This window comes from Emys orbicularis, assembly GCF_028017835.1.
Source record: "Emys orbicularis isolate rEmyOrb1 chromosome 1 unlocalized genomic scaffold, rEmyOrb1.hap1 SUPER_1_unloc_1, whole genome shotgun sequence".
Classification (NCBI taxonomy): Eukaryota; Metazoa; Chordata; order Testudines; family Emydidae; genus Emys; species Emys orbicularis.
Genome location: NW_027045122.1, coordinates 92,214 through 111,181, shown reverse-complemented (window position 1 = coordinate 111,181; position 18,968 = coordinate 92,214). Strand labels below are relative to the sequence as shown.

Genomic DNA, 18,968 nt, shown 5'->3' with positions numbered 1-18,968 from the left:
TTCTTCATCTTCCTTTTTTGTATTACGGGATATGGAGTCTGACTATCATCATTTGCTTTATAACTTACTTCATTAGTTCATGGATCAGTCACTAGACATTTGAGTAGGATGAAATCTCAAGCAGTATTTGTGCACATGTAGTATGAGTCAGGGTAACAAAGGCTTATGATATTGTAACACTGTACAGTACATGAATTTGTAAAATGGACATGTCCCAAAAGGGATTTTAATACATAGGATAACATGAATCTAAATGATGTAACTTCTTGGGGGGGAAATCACTGAAGTAGAAGTGTGTGGAGTGGGGGAAGCACATTACTATTAAATATTTATAATTGCAATAGCTAATACAGGCTTCAATCAGCTTAGGCCCCATTGTGTCAGGCACTTTACAAATACAAAAGAAATGACAGTCCCTCCCCCAAAGAACATACAACCTAAAAGTTCATTCTACATTTAGTGTGTGGCTTTTGTTTGATGGAGAGGGAGGAGAAGACAGTGACAGAATGTTTAAAATAGTGCACAGATCTAAATATATTAATCCCTCCATGAAACTCTTATTAATGGATCATTTACTTTGTTAAAGGTTGTGCTGTGCTGCAGGTCAGCTCATCAGTAAATCCATCGTCACATCATGAGGCCGGTAGATTTCACTGCGATAGTGACTCAGACGATGAATTTGTAATTATTGGTAAGACTTTCAAACTATGCAGCTGCAACTTACAATGAGTCTGGATAGATTTACTAACTACTTCAATGCCACTTTTCCAGAGCTACATGTTGCCATAGTATGTATTTTATAGTACAAACTCACAGGTGTATGATAAAATTTCTCTCTTGGTAATCATGCACTACTAATAGGAAAAGTTGAAATAGCTTTTCATAAGTGCTAAAACTCTATCATACATAATAATAATAATACAGGAGTTCATTTCTACAGCAAGAATACTTTCCAGTGGTTGACGTGTATATTAACGTGCACATGCAATGTATGTGGTAGTGCCCAAAGTGCACACACCACAGATTCCCCATATAGCCGCTGAGACACCGGAGTTCAATTCCCTGCTTTGCCACAGGTTTCGTGTGTGATCTTGGGCAAGTCATTTAGCATCTCTGTGCTTCCATTACCCATCTGTAAAAAATCTGAAAAGCTAACGCAATTCAAGACAAAGAAGGGAACAGTCTTACAGAAGAAAGGGACATCATCAATAGGTGGACAAATTACTGCTCTGATCTATAAAACCACCAGACAAATGGAGATCCTAGTGTAGACAGCCTAGATTCAACAGGGGAGGATTACTTTCCAATACTGCGTGAAGAAGTGGAGACAGCTGTGAAATCACTCAAGAATGGAAAGGCTACAAGTATTGACAATATCCCAGCTGAACTGATGAAATTCGGAGGAGAAATAGTAATAGATGTACTCACCAAGATCTGCAACAAGATCTGGCAGACCGATGAGTGGCCTTCCACGTGGACATAGTCACTAATCATCACTCTGCCAAAGAAAGGCAATTGTATCAAAATTACTGGACCATAAGCTTATTTAGCCATCCCAGCAAAGTGATGTTGAAAGTCATATTGAACAGACTGAAGTGGAGAATATCATCGCTGAAGAACAGGCTGGCTTTCGTGCTGGAAGAAGTACCACAGAACAGATTTTCAATCTTTGTGTTCTATGTGAGAAGTACTTACAACACCAGCAGGACATCTACCATGTCTTTGCTGACTTCAAGAAAGCATTGAGTACGGCACGAAGCGCTCTGGGCAACCATGAAGAAATACAATGTTGGTTGTAAGCTTATTCTTACCATTAAACAACTGTATGCCAAGGCCAGCAGTGCAGTTCTCGTCAATGGCACAATAGGAGAGTGGTTTCGCACCACTGTTGGAGTCCGGCAAGGTTGCCTTCTTTTGCCCACACTGTTCAATATCTACTTGGAGCGCATAATGACTGATGCCCTAGAAGATCACATATGCACAGTCAGCACTGGGGGGGGCGAACAATCTCAAATCTTCGGTTTGCTGATGACATTGGGATCAGCTCACATATCACTGTCAGTGGACAAGAGCTGGAGACAGTGAAACAGTTTAAGTATTTGGGGGCAATCATCACTGATGAAGGATCAAAGGCAGAAATTCTGGCAAGAACTGCGCAAACAACAGCAACAGTGGCAAAGCTAAAGCCAATTTGGAGGAATAAGAACATCTCCCTGGAAAACAAACTGAAACTGCTGCACGCACTGGTCATCTCCATTTTTCTGTATGCATGCGAGACATGGGCCCTTATGGCAGAACTTGAACGGAAAATACAGGTGGTAGAGATGAGATACTTCCCTAAAATCCTGGGCATCTCCTACTTCAACCACGTCACTAATGAAGAGGTCCACAACATCATCACCCAATGCACTGGGTCATATGAAGACCTCCTGACAACCGTGAAGAAGCACAAGCTGAAGTGGTACGGCCATGTAACAAGATCATCTGGCCTATCCAAGATCATCCTCCAAGGGACAGTACAGGGGAGGAGGAGAAGAGGTAGACAGAAGAAGACATGGACTGACAACATAAAAGAGTGGACAGGAATGGACTTTGGGGAGACTCAAGCACTGACCCACAATCATCAGGGGTGGAGACAATTGGTTGATTGCTCATCAGTGATGGTGCCCCAACGACCAATGCGGTTATGGGAGTGATGATGATGATTGATGAAAATGGGATAATAGCACTTTCTTACCTGACAGCGCTCTTGTGAAGATAAATATATTAAGGATTGTCAGGTGCTCAGATACTACGGTAATGGGAGCCATATAAGAACCTAAAGTAGATAGAATACAATGGTAGGAGGTGGAGGTTTTTGCTTTTGTAGGGCTAACAAATTTTTCCTCCTTTTCTGCAGAACTTGAAGACTTGGAAAATATTGCAGCATCTCTAGATAAAAGGTAACTTTTTGTATTTCTCATAACTTAGTACATAGCCGGGTGGCAATACTCTTCCCTGCCATATTGTGATTCTCCTAAGAGAGGCAGGAAGGGAACATAGTTTGTTTGATGGCTGTGGCACAAGGGTCCTAAAGGGCGTAGGTGAATCAAAGTGGGGGGGAGGAGGGAAGAAGTGTGAGGAATCTTCAGGGATGTGGAGGACACAAATCTACTTATGAAATGCTGCCATTTGGCTTGCTTAATTTTCAGGTTATCTTTTGATCTGGGCTACAATTCTGCTGAAGTAACAGCACAGAAGCTTTACCGAGAGTTCAGGAAACATTGGTTACAGACAGAAACTAACGTTCAGCTGTCTAGGTGCCTGAACAAAACTAAGGCGAAAGTAAGTCTTTGAACAGAAAACAATGTGCTTATTATTCAGAGTGTTCAGTGCAGCTGCCTCATTGGCATGGGGAGAAGGAGGATGCTTAGAATGATATAAATGTGTGTTCAGGGTTTGGTTATTTTTAAGCAATTTGAGGCGGGGGAAGTGGGGGAGTCTGTCTTGGTTAGAAAACTGTAATGCATTTAATGCAATGTAGGACAATCATGTAAACGGGATCTCTGTGAACACAAGAAGTCCTTCAAGAGTTGCTACTAAACATGACTTTGGGTATCAAAACTGTGATTGTACTGACAGCTGTTGGAGTGTTGAAGGTGACATTTCATTGCATAGTCTGCAAAGCATGTTAGCTTCTGTTCAACTACTAGGTTGCAGGTTAAATTCCACACTTAAGTCTATCTTTCTGTCTTCAATCGTATGCAAATAAAGAAAAGATTCCAAAGGAACTTGAGTCTAGTGGGAATCTGGCAGAAGAAATAAAGGTCAAAGCAAGATTAAGAGGAACCGCAGACTGGGCCCCACCTAGGTTTCAAATAATATTTAGTATTCACCCATCACTCAAGTAAGTCTCAAGTACTTGTCTGTCTGTGGGACTAGTCATTTTGTTTCTGTTATACACTAAGCCCAGTCCAAAGCCTGTTGAGATCAGTGAAAAGATTGCTGTTGATTTCATTGGGCTTGGGATCAGGCCTATTGTTCAGTACCTTGTTCTCCAGTGTTTCATTGGAAGTTATGTAGTAATGCCTACTTTTGCTGAGTCATTATGTCCTGACTAACACTGTCTTATACTGTTACTCAGTATGGTGAGTTACTTTTTTTGAGGGTTGTGGGGTTTTGGTTTTTTGCTTCCCTGCTGGCTCAAGACTTTTTTTCAGCAAGCAAAAGACTACGCAGAAGAATTATGAATCTCGCTCTACTTAAAGTGCTGTCAAATGCACAAAGTAAACAAACTAATAACTTTTTTTTTCTGCCAACTTCTGTTAAAACAATCTTGGGTGTTACTTGTAATTAATAACGGGTACAAAATGTTCAGACAAATGTGACTTTTTTCCGGGTCGACAGTATCCCTTTAAGCTTTCTTAAAGAAAGAATAGGGAAGTGTCATACTTCTGGCATACCATGATCTCTGGTACCAGTGTCTGCATATTCTACAAAGATTAGCTTAGAGTTCCACTGTAAAATAGCATACAGAACTTCTCTTTTACAACTGACTTCTCTTCCTACATTGTGGGTTTTTTTTGAGAAACATGATCAGACTTCCAAGTTGAAAATATTCATAAGTATTAGTGCAGCTGTCTGTCATTCTGGGAGAATGTAACTGATCAGATATGCTTTTGGATAGTCTGATTTAATTTTGTCTGTCTGTACAGGAGAGATGCCGTTGTAGCTGCACAAAACTTTACTTGTGCTGGTTGTGGAACCCCAATAGAACTCAGTAAGTATTGAAACACAAACACAACCCTCCAGACATACCACACCAAGCAACCCCCAGTTGTTGACAGGATATATTTTGCAGTTCTGGCAATACCTTAACTAGAAGAAAGCACTCCAGGGGTTGGGGATGCACGTAGCACAATGCACAATAGGATCATATCACCACCTGAAATGTTATTACAGCCTGAACACAACGCCCTTCTCCATCAGCTGTAGGTTACTTCATAGCACTCCTACTTATCCACAGTTAGAAGTGGTGACTTTCAACAATAAAACTGGAAGCATTATTTATGATGTTGTAAAATAGCTTGATTTTTTTAAAGTAGGCTAATAGTAAAATATAAGTCTCTAAGCTGCAAATCATAAATCTTAATTAGAAAATTCTTTTGAAATCGAATTCGTAATCCTTACCAATTGATACTGTCAACTGGTCTTAAAAAGAAAGGGGGTGTATAAGTAGTTTTCTTATTTTTAAAGGCTTGACCACAAAACCCTGTTGAAGTTATAAGAAACTTTGGGATACTTTTTTTCACAAACTGCTTAATGCATTGTAATGTTCAGATGTATCCACTTCATCGGGTCTCATTGCATGGGAAATCTCTGAAATGAGTGTAAAGCCCTATACTGGGTCCATTATACAAAGAGAGGCATTCGCTCATGCCTGGCAGAACAAAATTAATATTTGAGTTGACATCAGGGACTCAGAGAATCATTAACAATAACTATGCAAAGGAATTAGTGAGGTTACACCTGTAACCAGAAGACCCAGTCCTGAACTTGTTTTGCGGGAAGCAGCCAAAAGTGTTTCCAGTAAGGATCTGTGTAAATTTTGATGGTGATAACTATGATCAGTCTTGCATAGGCAAAAGAGAGGTTTCCATATTTAATTCCGAATACTAAATCTGACCATGAGTCTACCTCTTAAAAAAACAACTCCCCCCCCCAGCCTGTTTTTCTGTAGATCTGAATTATTTATTACTGGATTGACGCAGTTAAAAGGCAATACCGTAATTCTTTAAAGAACCATTCTTCTAAAAACTATCTTCATTGTTGACCTTCCACAGAATACATCAGGAGACTCCGCTATTGTGATTACCTGGGGAAGTACTTCTGCGACTGTTGCCATAGTTATGCGCAAACTTCCATCCCTGCCCGAATATTGATGAAATGGGACTTCAGAAAGTACTATGTCTGTAACTTCTCCAAACACCTCCTGCTCAGCATATGGCAAAACCCCATCTTCAATGTGTCGTGTATCAACAAAACCCTCTATACAAAAGCAAAGGAACTGAACAGAGTCAGGGTAAGTGCAGCTTCTTTGTAATTGAAGTGTGTGGCATTGTCCTGCACACTGCCAGAAGAATGACTAGACCCCAGGAATCTGGTTTAATTAGGTTGCCACTTTATTAAGTAACATATCTGGGAACTATCTGGCAATAACTCATCCAGTGCAGGCCATTCTTCATTTGTTAGCTGTACCACCTGCGGGGCAGGAGGACTGCTACCAGCCTCCCTTTTCTCCCGCTGTTCCAATCCACCTGGTACTAGCACCGTCCACTCCTATGAGGGTTAAAGGGATGGGGAAGAGGGGGTTTTCTCCTTTCTGTACCAGACATTAGGAGCCCCAAACCTATTTCCCATCTTGTTTAAGAGATGCCCTCTCCTAATCCACTTCCAATTTCGGTTTATCAGGGAATTGGATGCCCTGTTGAACAAGTACCTGCCACCAGGAGACACCAGCAGTTTGATTGGCTGCCGCTCTCTGCCCATGAAGCAGCTGTGTCTGGCCAGCTGGGGAAAGAAAACAGTTGGCTCCTCTAAGGATTTCACACTCCCCCCTGCCCTTCTTGTGGGCACACTGACCTCCCTGTGGGTTGGGGAGAGGAGGGTGTCTCTGTGGCTGGACAGAAGGGTGCAGCACAAGTCTATTGGCTCTTGTGTACCCAAGGGAAGGGCTTATAAACCCTTCCCTGGGGCATAGCAATTGGTTCTATATAGTCTTTGATCCTGCAGGAACAACTTGCAGCTTCGGGTTGTATATTTTGGCCATGCATACTCACTTGTGGGGCAGGCCTTTGGGTGCATTATATAGCTGATCTGTCTAACCCTCTGCTGTATTTTTCCTAATTTTAAACTAAACCTGCTGTATTGGTGAAATGCTAGTGTTTAAATATCACTGTCTAAATGAGTGCTCTTAAACACTTCGGAATGTTTAAGTATGCTGCTCTGCTTTTCATTTTAAATACTACATTTTCCTACCCTTCATCCTTTAGGAGATACAGGAACAGCTTTTGCATATTAAAAAACTACTGAAAACCTGCAGGTTTGCTGAAAGGTATGGAGCATGATTAAGCATAGTAAATACTTGGTAAAAGTACAATAGTTGTTCATGGAGCTTCCCCCTCCAGAAAAATTTTTAATCACGCACTTTTTAAGGACGTTAGTTCCATATGATCATCAAATATTCTGATATCATCTTCCTTTCTCCCGCAAATGTATCTATTGCAAATGTCAAGTGATAGTGTATTGTATAAGGCAGCTTGTTTTTTCCCCCCAGTGCCTTTGTAGAAACCCCTATGAGACTTGATTAATGATTAGATGTGTGTAATTATTTTTGGCAGAATTTTTTTTCATCCTTCTGATACTATTCCTCTTGGAGGAACAATGTGAGTGTCCTTGCTCAGCAATGTAATTTCTGTTCAACGTTTTTCTAAGGTGACTAGAGTTGTTATTCCATATGTTGCTCAAATGATGGCTCTTTAGTAGACTGTATTCATTCCATCTTCATTTAACTAATGACACAAACCAAGCTGTAGAAAATGTGCATATTCTGCCTGAGTTAGGCAGCTCTGACTACTTTCTCTCATTGCACAATCAGCCTAACTTCTCTGTGGTTTTAGGGAACATTGGTGCGTTTAAAGAAAAGTAAGATGTTCTTCCAGCAAATTTTATTATTTTTTGTCTAAATCAAACGCTTGCCTGCAATGCTTAATGTAATAACTATACAATGGAAAAACAATGGACCTCTGTTTTGCACCTGCAATTAGTTGTGGGTGCATATGATAGCACTTGGACATTGAGCTGAGTTCTAGGCAAGACATCTAAATGCTATTGCTTACACCCACAGAATTAGAGGTCTTTTATAAACCAGGCAAGTAAATATTTTTTTTTTTAAAGTAAACTTTTAGTCTCTCTCTCTCTACTATAGGGCTAGGGACAATAATGATTCGATGACTGATGAAAATATTATTGTCAAAACTAAGCATTTTTGATGCACTCCTTCTCCATCCAGTTATGGTTAGCAAATGAAAGTTAAAATGTACAATAGTGGTCATCTTGCGCTTGTTGCAATGGCTGTATAGTCTAAAAGGCTTTTTAATACACCCCCACCCCCAAACCCCCCCAAAACAAATCAAAACCAACAACAACCTACTGCTTTTTTATGCATTAAACTAGCAAGTTATCTATGCTGTTTCTGTGTGAGCATTCTATGGATGATCAGTGAATTGGTGGGATTATTGCATATGACAAGATTGATGCCTAAACAATTGAGAACAGATTTTTTTTTTAGTTTAAATACTTATTGAACTCAAACTTTGGGAGAAAAAGCTATGTTAAATAATGACCCCCATACACCCTCGCCCACAAGTCAAGAAAGTTCTCACTGTAGCCTTCCAACGAACACTCCAGCAGAAACTGGGTAGGCAAAACTTAATATTCTTTCTTCTAAGGTTAGTTAAGAAGCAGGGGGGGGGAATTATAACTTTCAGGCTTTTTGCAAAATTCACAAGTTTAACTCCGTTAAACTAAGTTCTGCTGTGTATAGAGATATCAATTTTATGTTCTTCCTGGTTGATTAGACTTAGCTGTCTCCACTTACTTACATGTTTTGCTAAACATGCTCTCAATAAACATGTCACTTCATAATTTAACATTTTTTTTTAAATCTGTAGTGTATTGAAAGAATTTGAACAGGTCTCCAGCCACCTGACGACAGAGCTGCATCTGTTCTCAATGGATGACTTGGTGAAGATTAAACGAGGGTTGTTAGTGCCTCTTCTCAGGGATATTCTAAAAAGCTCCATATCTCATGTAGAAAACTGTGAGGTAAGGAAATCTCTGTGTCTGGTGTATAGCCTGAAGAATAGCCACAACCGACCATATATTTTTATAAATATAAACTTTTAATAAACATCAAAAAAGTAATGAACTCTTTCAATTCTTCTAGCTTTGTCAAGCCAAGGGATTTATTTGTGAATTTTGCCAGAGCTCAGATGTACTCTTCCCATTTCAGATTGCCACATGTAAAAGATGTACAGGTATGTTCCAGCCCAAATCTATTGCTTTCTTGTGAGCGTGTGCACGCATGCATGTATAATGTTTCAGGCCCTGATTCCGCAAGGTGCTTAAGCACGTGCCTAATTGTAAGCACGTGACTAGTCCCACTGATTTCAAACTGTCTTGTCGCAGTGAGTTTATTGTATATTTGAAAACTTGGCTATGTCGTCTGAATGTAAGTTAAAACAAAATTCAAGTGTGTTCTTGGTATGGGTTTACATATCTCAGTTTGAGTTTGAAATAGCAAATGTATTACTGTTACATCGGATTTTTCTGGACCTAATCCAGTGCCCATTGAAGTCAATGGAAAGACTCCAACTGACTTCAAGGTTCATTGGCTTGCGATCAAAATATGGAATTAACCTTGTTACTTTGTGCTTCATTGTCCTGGTCATGAGTTGTCTTCAGTTACTTTCATATCTGGATAAACTACCATCCTACAAGGAATACAATTACTGATGCAATTTTTCCCACCTGCTTGTGTGTGTAAACAGTTTGCAAAGCGTGCTTCCACAATCAGTGTTTCAAGTCTGGAGAGTGCCCCAAATGTCTGAGAATAGCTGCTCGGAGGATGTTTTCGGAAGCTCCATCTGTGGCGATGTGAGACTGGATTACTATGAAGAGGCACGCAGGTTTCTGTGTATACCTCTGAAGAAACTAGATACAGATACATATGGTGTCTGTCTACAGGTTGGATAATGTTGTTTTAAACATTGGTATTTTTAAATCATCCTGCCATGTTAACATTTTTTAATGTGACTTTTTAAAAAAAGAATAAGGTTTGAATATTATGCTTGAATACCTATCCTGACAGAAAATAGTTTTTAATGTGATCAGTTTAAGTGTATGTTAATGCCATCATTAATATTTTGCTGCTACTGGTTTTTTACTCTTGTTTCTGAACTTAAGTTTTTATTATTATTATTATTATTATTATTGTTATTTTATATTTGACAAGTTGACAATTCCCATATGTAACTTTGCATGCAATGTAGAGACAATAAACAAGATTGAAAAACTCTTTTAACCTTGTCAGATTTTTATTACAAGCAAGAAGTGTTAAAATGTGAGGAATTTTCTCTCCTCTGTTGAAACTATACTACAGAAATGCCTTGACTTGCGAGTTTGATTTAAAAAACAACAACAAAAACCTGAAAATGTTATCCTGGTAAGCATCCTAACTCAAAATGGTGGATCAGTTTTGTTTTAAAAAGAGACCCGCGCTAATCTCTACAGCAGCACTTTCCAACCTGAGAGATGCCAGGCTACTTGGGGAGGGTGTGTAGAGAGAGGGGGAGAGAGGTCCATGACCCTGAATCCACTCTGTCCATCACTGCAGGCTTGCTGACTCCTACAGGCCAAGTACTGGGTATCTCTTTGAAAACTGACTGCTTTCCTTACCTGCTCCTGCAGATGCTTCTAATGAAGCCAGCCATGGAAGCAGCTCATGCACATAGAAGTGTTGAGCTATTGCCTGAACCTGTATCGCTCCTACTCCTGTGGTACTTGTCTCAGCAGTGACAGCACACATGGTCCAAGCTTCACTGCAACACCAATGGACACCCACTGACAGAGATCCCCAAAACTTACAGGAAGGATTATTGTGAGTTATTGTAGACATTGATCTGGATAGCATGTCCCAAAGGTACTTTCTCCCTAGCTAAATGACTTAAGACACTGGATCTGCGTCTGTCATTCAATGTCTAATTTCCTATGGGACTTTCAAACACCCTTCCTCTTAAATATCCATTCAAACACTATCGCTATACTAAAAGAGAATGGGACTCTGAAACTATCTGTTGCGATTCACTTCCAAGCTGAAAATCTTTCACAATACACATTACAAGTGGGGACACTTCATATACAGTTCTTATCTTCCTGTGGCTATAAACAAAATGTAACTGCTTATTGCAAAGACGTAAGATTATCATCTATTACTGTTATCTAAGATCTGCAAACAGACATGAAACTCTGCTGAGAAGTGAGTGATGTCAAATGGTGAGATTTGGTGATGGGACACACCTACAGAGTTGGCTGCATTTAATGTGATGCAAGTGTTCGTTGCTTCATCTATACACAAAACTGAATAAGCCACCTTAATGGATTTGCTATAGGAATTTACATTTTATGAAAGAAGTTGCCTTAATCCCTATATAGAACAATTTGCAGGACTACTGGGTTTGTTTGAATAAGGGGGAAATGTTCACTTAAACTTTATTTGGTTGTGTGTGCTTTCCGTGAATAATCTAATGAATGAGTTTTCTTGCACAAATGTTTGCAGAAAGAGGAATGTTAACATGAGTTTGTTTTGTGCACGTGCACACACATAACCTATGCTAATTTTAAAAGGGCTACTTGAATACCACTTGAATCACCTGACCAATCATTGCTAAGCATCACCACTTGAATTCAAACTTTATCAAAAGTTGAGTTTAAAAACAATAAAAAAGGCCTTTGAATAAATTTGAAAATCACAAGCTACTTGTGGACAGCTTGTGAAGAGGCAGAGGGTAAACGTGTTTAAAAAAATCATTACCAGTTTTTTCACTTAGCCTATTTATTATATAACCACAGAACATTCATATCCTACAGTGCTCTTCCCTTCATCTTTCTTGTTCTTTTGGAGCTGCTGAAATTCTGTAGTGGACTAGCGCATACCTCAATCCCCTGTAGTATCCTGGCTCGCGTGCTTGGTGGAAGCGCAGATCCAAATAAATGTTATGTTTCTTTAAATTAGAAGTGTGTATGTCTGGGGATACAGCATGAGTCTTTCACTCTTTGTTAATTTGGTCATTCATAGGCCCTGTAAAGTTCTCCAATGGTCAAGGGTATCTTTGGCACCCTACAGTGTTTATAATCTGTCTTGTTTGGAATTGGCTGTGTATGGGGCTGTTTTTAACAGTATCAAACCCTACTGAAATATTTGTGTCTGTTCACTGTCCTACTTCATGCTAGTGTTGAAGAGTTGCTGGAACAAGTAGCCCCAACAGGACATTATGCCCTAAGACCTTCACAAGAGTTTAGTAAATAGTCATTTGTCTCTTGGCCATGGCTGGAATGAGGCTTTGGGGGAAGCTAAACTTCCCCCACAGTTTGTTTAGTGATACCCGGTTGATAAGATGCGTTTTCTGAGGGGGCTGCTCAAATAAACCCAGTATACTTTTTTGCTATTGGTATTTTGAACCCAAAGAAACAAAGCCGTGAAACGGAGAACACTAGCATAGTAAACCCCAAACGTTGCTGTCATGTTAGAGAGACAAGACAAAATAAGAAAAGGAGTTAGCTGTAGGTGATGTGAATTAACATGGAAAGAGGGACTGAAAATGCCCAGTCAGCTGTCTGTGGAGCATGTGAGCTGAAAGTATTTCATTTTAACCTGTCTTGAGTGTAATTAACTTATCCCATTACAAACTGTAAACCGTAGACTTGTATGACTAGGCGTAACTTGTTATATTCCCTGCTATGTACCACAGAAGGTGCCAAGAAGTTTGTCACAGTTCTACACAAGGTTATAGAGGCTGTTGTTACATAAGTGTTTGTAATGGAAAAGCTCTCTTGCAGAAGCTGCCACCAAGAGATCAAGACTCCAATGATGAGGCGCATGTAAATTGTGCTTGGCACAATGCAGAGGAAGTTGGGAGGGATGTTCAAAAGTGGTCAATTGCCACCTGTATGGGCCCTGGATTCTGGCAGCACTGGGGCCTGTTCTGGGCCCTATCACAGCAGTCCACTCTGGCAGCTGAGAATAACCTGAACACAAGAGGCCACTTGTCCCCCTTTCCCAGGCTCCATCCCCAAACTAGGGGACAAGGTAAATCCTCTGTGCCAGCACGGGATTCCTCTTGCAGCAGAAGAGTTCCCAGATAGCTATGGGCATATAGCAGCTAGAACAAGTCTGAAAATGGTGCTCTGTGTATCTTATTTGGGGATAACTTTGGAAAATGCTTGGCTTGGACAGAATGGGTCCAAGGCATTAACATGTATCTGTGGGCATTAGGACCAGGTGTCTCCATTTTCCCCCATCACGTGGGCTTCGGAGGAAAGCAGCTACAAAGAGCCAGCCAGAGACTCCAGCTGGCAGAGGCAGAAGCAGCCAAAGTTCCTTTGGGGAACTTTCTACGGTTTTGATGGACTTCCTCTTCTGGGAGTTTTGCCATTGACTTCAATAAGGGCAGGACTTCACCCCAGTTGATCTGGCTGTTTTAAGAGGTGCCTGGCCAATATAGTGTGGTGAATGTCAAACATGTATTATCATTCTCATTCTTAGCCACTTCTGCGCTAACTGTCGCTTACATTCATTTGTCATGTCTGCTTAATTAAGATTATAAACTCTTGGAGCAGGGGCTGTTTTGCTAGGTGCTTTGGGGCCTGGCTCCTGATTAGGGCCTGCTACCATAATGTAAATAATAAGGGAGTTAACCTTTGATGGCCAAGCATAGCATGTGAGCACAAGTACAGGTTTCACTGCAAGAGTAAGAAGATACTTTGGATAATTCAACAGCTTCACTGAGCTCTATAATTCCAGCAGTAGATCATGCACCATTCAAATTTATGAATGAAAATATTTACATTATTAGGAATCATTGTTATGAACATGTATTTCTATATGCAGAGCCTAAGTTAATTGTTTCAGTAGATGGAATCTCAACTCTATGTATTTTCCACGTATGTCTGAATTAGTTAACCTATACATTTCCAATGAAAGTCATCCCCAGGTCTGCACTTTTAATGTGGATGGTGATATTTGAAAGCCAGATGTAGCTGTATTTTAGTTCCATCAGCCAGTGATCTGAACACTGTAAAACAGCTCAAAGCTTCTCACAAAGATTGTATCTGTACTTATTTTTATTTTGCACGTGTTGTAATAATTGTAGTACTGTTCACAGGTGAGTCTTTGACCACTCATTTCACTCTGGAGAATCTATGTTACATCCCTGTCAAACACTGAAATGCTAATTAGGTGGAAGGCATCCTATAGAGCTTGTGTAAAAGAAGGTTTCACCAGTAAGAAGCCTGTTTGACTGGTCTGATGAAGGTGTAACCACAGACAGATAATGGGCTTCCAGAGATTTCAGTGAAGCAAGAAAAAAAGCCATTAAAAGATAATTCCTAAGAGCTCAACAGATGGGTAAAAAAAGGACCGGGGTGATTAATGTGACCTGGAACGTGAAATACTTGGTTTGTAAGTAGATATGCTATTATAAATATACACACTTCAAAGAAGGGCTGGGCATTTCTCTGGATCACAAGAACATCCAGTTATTATAGTCAATGCTAACAATTTTTTTGAAGGGGTATTGACCCTCCTACTTCAGGATTTAAGCCCATCTAGAATGAGACTTTCATGGACAGCAAGTTCTCCTATATCTGCCCACTGTGGCGTTCCTTGCAGCTTCCCTCTGAAGCATCTAGTGTTTGCCTGTCAAAGACAGGATACTGGACTAGAGGGACCATGGGTCTGATCCAGTATGGCAATACTTGTGCGCCTTTGTAAACCCACAAAAGAATACGGGCATTGGGAATGAGGTGGGTATGTTGGAAGATTCATTAAGCACTTTCTGTAAAACTTCGCAGAAGTTCTTCAGCACTTGAGATGAGTGTCTTTTAGGTAGAGACATTTAAAGTTAGGTGGCAAGAGATTGAAGGTAAATATGGGAGAAGGAAGCAGTTAAGAAAGACAAATCTGAGACCAAAGAGAGACTATTTGGCAAAGATAGCGACAGGGTGAGAGGGTCAGAAGTGACCACTCATTCACAAGGGAAATACCTGGCTGTGAAGTGTTGCATAACGTTTTATTTAATACATTTCTATAATTCAATGTTTCCCAATTGCCTAGTCTTTCCAGAAATGGTGAAGTGGTTACTGATTAAAACTGACCTCTAAAGAGAGAAGAAAATAGCATCTCTCTTTTTGCTTCTTTATGAGGTATATGCATGACCTGGAAAGTTTTTTTGTGCATGTTCTTTGCTTAGAAAAACCAGGAATGTCAAATCATATCCATTTTTTTTTTAAACTGGATGACTCAAATTTCATTTGGAAGCTTTCTCTGCACTGTTGTAAAACCTTTAATCAGGTTTTACTCCTACACATGCAGTGGGGATTGAATTAAGTCACCAATTTTCATCATGATTTAAATCAACAAGCAGGAACCCTAGATTAAATACTTGATTTTAATCTTATGTATATTTTTATTTTCCCAAAGACAGGCTAATTTTCATTGGTTGGTATAACCATTAAAACATGTTGATTTGCAACCAGATATAAACTTTACACTAAATGTGGTACTTCTTTTTACTAACCATGAGGATACACTATATTGATTAATCTCTCTTTAACCAATTATATAGTTTAAAAAATAATTTGGATTCTTTTTTATATTGTTTTTATGTTAGAAAATGGTGAGTGATGCATTTCTTATTTGCTAGCTGTATTTGATTACAAATTGGAATTCAATGGAAAATGCACAAAACCAGCATTTTAAAATTGTTTTTTTATTAGTTAAAATTACCTTAAATGTATTGGATACATAACAACAAAAGTCTATTTATCAAAACATGTTTTGCATTTAATATTAACTTTTATTAACCAAAGGAAGTAGTAACTGTGGTTAGCCAAGTGACAGATTGTTTCTGGTCAACATGGGCCAGATTTTTAAAGGCATTTAGACTCCTAAAAATGCAGAGAGGGGACTAGTGAGTTTTTCAAAACCACCTAAGCAGGTTTGGTACCTAACCCCCAATGAAACCAATGGGTATTAGACAGCTACTTTGGAAAATCCCACTAGCTCCTATCTGCATCTTTAGGTGCCTAAATACCTTTAAAATCTGGCTCTATAGCTTTCAAATTTTTAGAATTAGTAGAGCTCATACTCTCCCATCTGGTTTTGATTGATGAATTGGAAGAGGAAATCAAACAGTATGAATAAAAATAGCTTCCTATCTCAGTCGGGGTTTGCTTGCATGTTTTCTCTGATATTATAACCTTAAGCTAGCCTTAACTTTTTGGGATCCACAAGGCAGCTTCTCTGCCCAGCTCTAGTTTTCAGTCTGAAAACAATAGCTTTGCAGACCCCTCAGTTGCAACAACTGTGATTGATGCTGATGGTTAACATCCTGTTACACGTTTCAGTTCTCTTTTCATAGTGCCAGTACCGATTAACCGGAACTGCGGTAGTGCAGTGACTGACACCTTTGCATTGGATATTATTACTAAATCACAGCATGAGAGTTGCTCTGAAGCATGCAATATGGCAGCTGAATGCACTGGAGCAGAACACCACCCCTTCACCTCTGCTCATAAAAGGAGCTGTAATGGGGGGTACTGGTCCTTTATACCTAAAGGGGGGCAGAAGATGCCATCCCAGGGGTATGTTAGTGTTAGCCCAGGCTCAGGAAGCAGCCAAAACTGGAAGAAAGGCAGCACTCCTGGGGAATTAACAGTGGGATGGGAAGATCCCAGGACACTGTTATTTTAAGGGCCTTGAATCAGAAGCCCTGTAGTGTGTGGGGGGGGGGGGGGGAAGGGGGCAGGACTCCCCTCTCTTTCCGCCAATCGGGAGGGATGCTTAGCAGGAGGGTAGGATATATGCCACCTTTTCTTTCAGAGAAGGGCATGTGCTGACAGAGGAAGAAAGGCAGAGCTGGAAGAATAAAGGCTCTGTGGTAAGCAGGAGCATTAGACATGGGTTGGAACTATGGGGTTACTGTGGTGGACTTTGTGTTTGGGACACTGAGGACTATTTTGGGCTACTGACCCAGTTTCAGGGGAGGTCTGGTGATAGCCTTGAGAGACAAGACATTTAAAAATAAAAAAGCAGCACTGGTCCTTTGATAGGGGAAAAGGTCCCCAAACACACTGCCCACAAAAAATTGAAAGCTCTAGTGCCATTCATCTTTTACTCCTTCCTAACGTGTAAAGGCAGCCCTTACAGAAGTCACATCTATCACCCTTAAGAGGCATACAGCAAAAAAGCATGAGTTTTCTGTGACTTAGTAAACCCCTTTCAACTCAACAATCACTAAGAAACAGAGAGGTAAATTAATGCTGCTGCATGTGAGGCTTCCTGCCGAGAGTTAGAAGAGAGACCACAGCAAGTAGATGACAGCAGCTGCCACGTTAGGAAGCAGAGACTGGCTGTGGTGGCAGGACCCTGTGTGACACACTCGGGTGTGCAAATCCGACTCCAGCTGAACTGCCACATGCCCGCAGCAGCAGCAGGTCCGCGCCACACACTGTCTGTACAGTTTTCAGAGTAGCAGCCGTGTTAGTCTGTATCTGCAAAAAGAACAGGAGTAATTGTGGCACCTCAGGGCTGGTCTACACTGGGGGGGGAGGGGAGATCGATCCAAGATACGCAACTTCAGCTACGCGAATAGTCGAAGTATCTTGGATCGAATTACCTGGGGTCCACACGGCGCGGGATCGACGGCCGCGGCTGCCCCGTCGACTGCGCTACCGCCGCTCGCACTGGTGGAGTTCCGGAGTCGACGGTGAGCGCGTTCGGGGATCGATATATCGCGTCTTAACAAGACGCGATATTTCGATCCCAGATAAATCGATTGCTACCCACCGATACGGCAGGTAGTGAAGATGTACCCTTAGAGACTAACAAATTTATTTGAGCATAAGCTTTCGTGGGCTACAGCCCACTTCATCGGATGCATAGAATGGAACATATAGAGAGGAGATACATATACATACATACAGAGAATATGAAAAGGTGGGAGTTAGCCCATTTTTACTCCTACAAAAGTTTTTTTTCCCTCTTGCTGACAATAGCTCATCTTAATTAATTGGCCTCTTAGAGTTGGTAGGGTAACTCCCACCTTTTCATGTTCTCTGTATGTATATGTATCTCCTCACTATATGTGCCATTCTATGCATCTGATGAAGTGGGCCGTAGCCCACAAAAGCTTATGCTCACATAAATGTGTTAGTCTCTAAGGTGCCACAAGTATTCCTGTTCTTTTTGTCTGTACAGTGGTTGTGACTTGGGGCCACCTGACCCAGTCCGGATCCACCCTGGCTCCAGTCCCCGAGCCCAGCCGCGGCGCACGGCGGTGCGTGCCCGGTCCCCATGCCCGGCCATGCCCACCCGCGGCTGGCCTGGCAGCAGCGGGGGGAGCGGGCAATGCTGCGGGCTACCGTGGCTCATGCCCACACGCTGCAGACCGTGACCCTTGTCCTGGCCACACCCTGCCCAGCCCGTGCACTGAGCAGCGGCTCAGGGACACGCCCAGGCCTGGCCTGTCACGGGGCCTTCACCACTCCGCCGCGCCCCGCGCCCACCTGGCGCCCGCAGTCCCTCGCAGGGCCGCCTGGGAAGAGGGCACCGGGCAGCGCCCTGGGGCCTGACCCCCCGAGCTCCCTGTGGGCCCGGCCCGGCGGCGGCAGCTGGCATGAGACGTCCCCGGACCCCCGTATTCACATGGCGGCGGCAGGTGAGAGGCTCTCCGCGGAGGGCAGCGCAGGACGAAATTGGGCGACTGGCCCTAAACCACAAACCGCCACGACTCCCGCAGTCGGCTGCCCAGCTGTAACGGACCAGGGGTGGGGATTGGCCAGGCCCCGCCCACAACGCCTGTTCCCGCGCGTTGCGCACCCGCTTGAGTAACGGCGTGCGCGCTTCTGCCGGCCCCCTGGTGCATGGGGGAGGCTCTATGTGTGTTGGGGGCGGGGCTTAGGGGCCTGGTTTCCTCTTGGGTCTCCATGGTGGGGGGTGGGGCAGGTTCCTGTGTATCTCTGAGGAGGGGGGCAGGTTCCTAGGCATCCCTATGTATCCCTAGGGAGGGGAGCATGTGGGGGGGCAGGTTCCTGGCTGTCCCTGGGGAAGGTGGAGGGGCAGGTTGCTGAGTCTCCATGGGAGGGGAGGC

At 41.9% G+C, this 18,968-nt stretch overlaps 1 protein-coding gene across 1 annotated transcript in view; it reads left to right on the top strand.

Annotated features, from left to right (window-relative positions):
- LOC135894759 (protein associated with UVRAG as autophagy enhancer-like) overlaps window positions 1-10,093 on the top strand; it is a 31,544-nt gene extending 21,451 nt beyond the window's left edge. Inside the window, exons 6-15 of the mRNA XM_065422856.1 lie at window positions 587-691; window positions 2,900-2,942; window positions 3,192-3,323; window positions 3,740-3,886; window positions 4,695-4,759; window positions 5,823-6,061; window positions 7,032-7,093; window positions 8,712-8,865; window positions 8,987-9,077; window positions 9,591-10,093. Of these exons, the coding sequence (XP_065278928.1) occupies window positions 587-691; window positions 2,900-2,942; window positions 3,192-3,323; window positions 3,740-3,886; window positions 4,695-4,759; window positions 5,823-6,061; window positions 7,032-7,093; window positions 8,712-8,865; window positions 8,987-9,077; window positions 9,591-9,700 (1,148 nt within the window). The 3' untranslated portion in view covers window positions 9,701-10,093. The remainder of the gene's footprint in view (window positions 1-586; window positions 692-2,899; window positions 2,943-3,191; window positions 3,324-3,739; window positions 3,887-4,694; window positions 4,760-5,822; window positions 6,062-7,031; window positions 7,094-8,711; window positions 8,866-8,986; window positions 9,078-9,590) is intronic.
- Window positions 10,094-18,968: the final 8,875 nt, after the last annotated feature.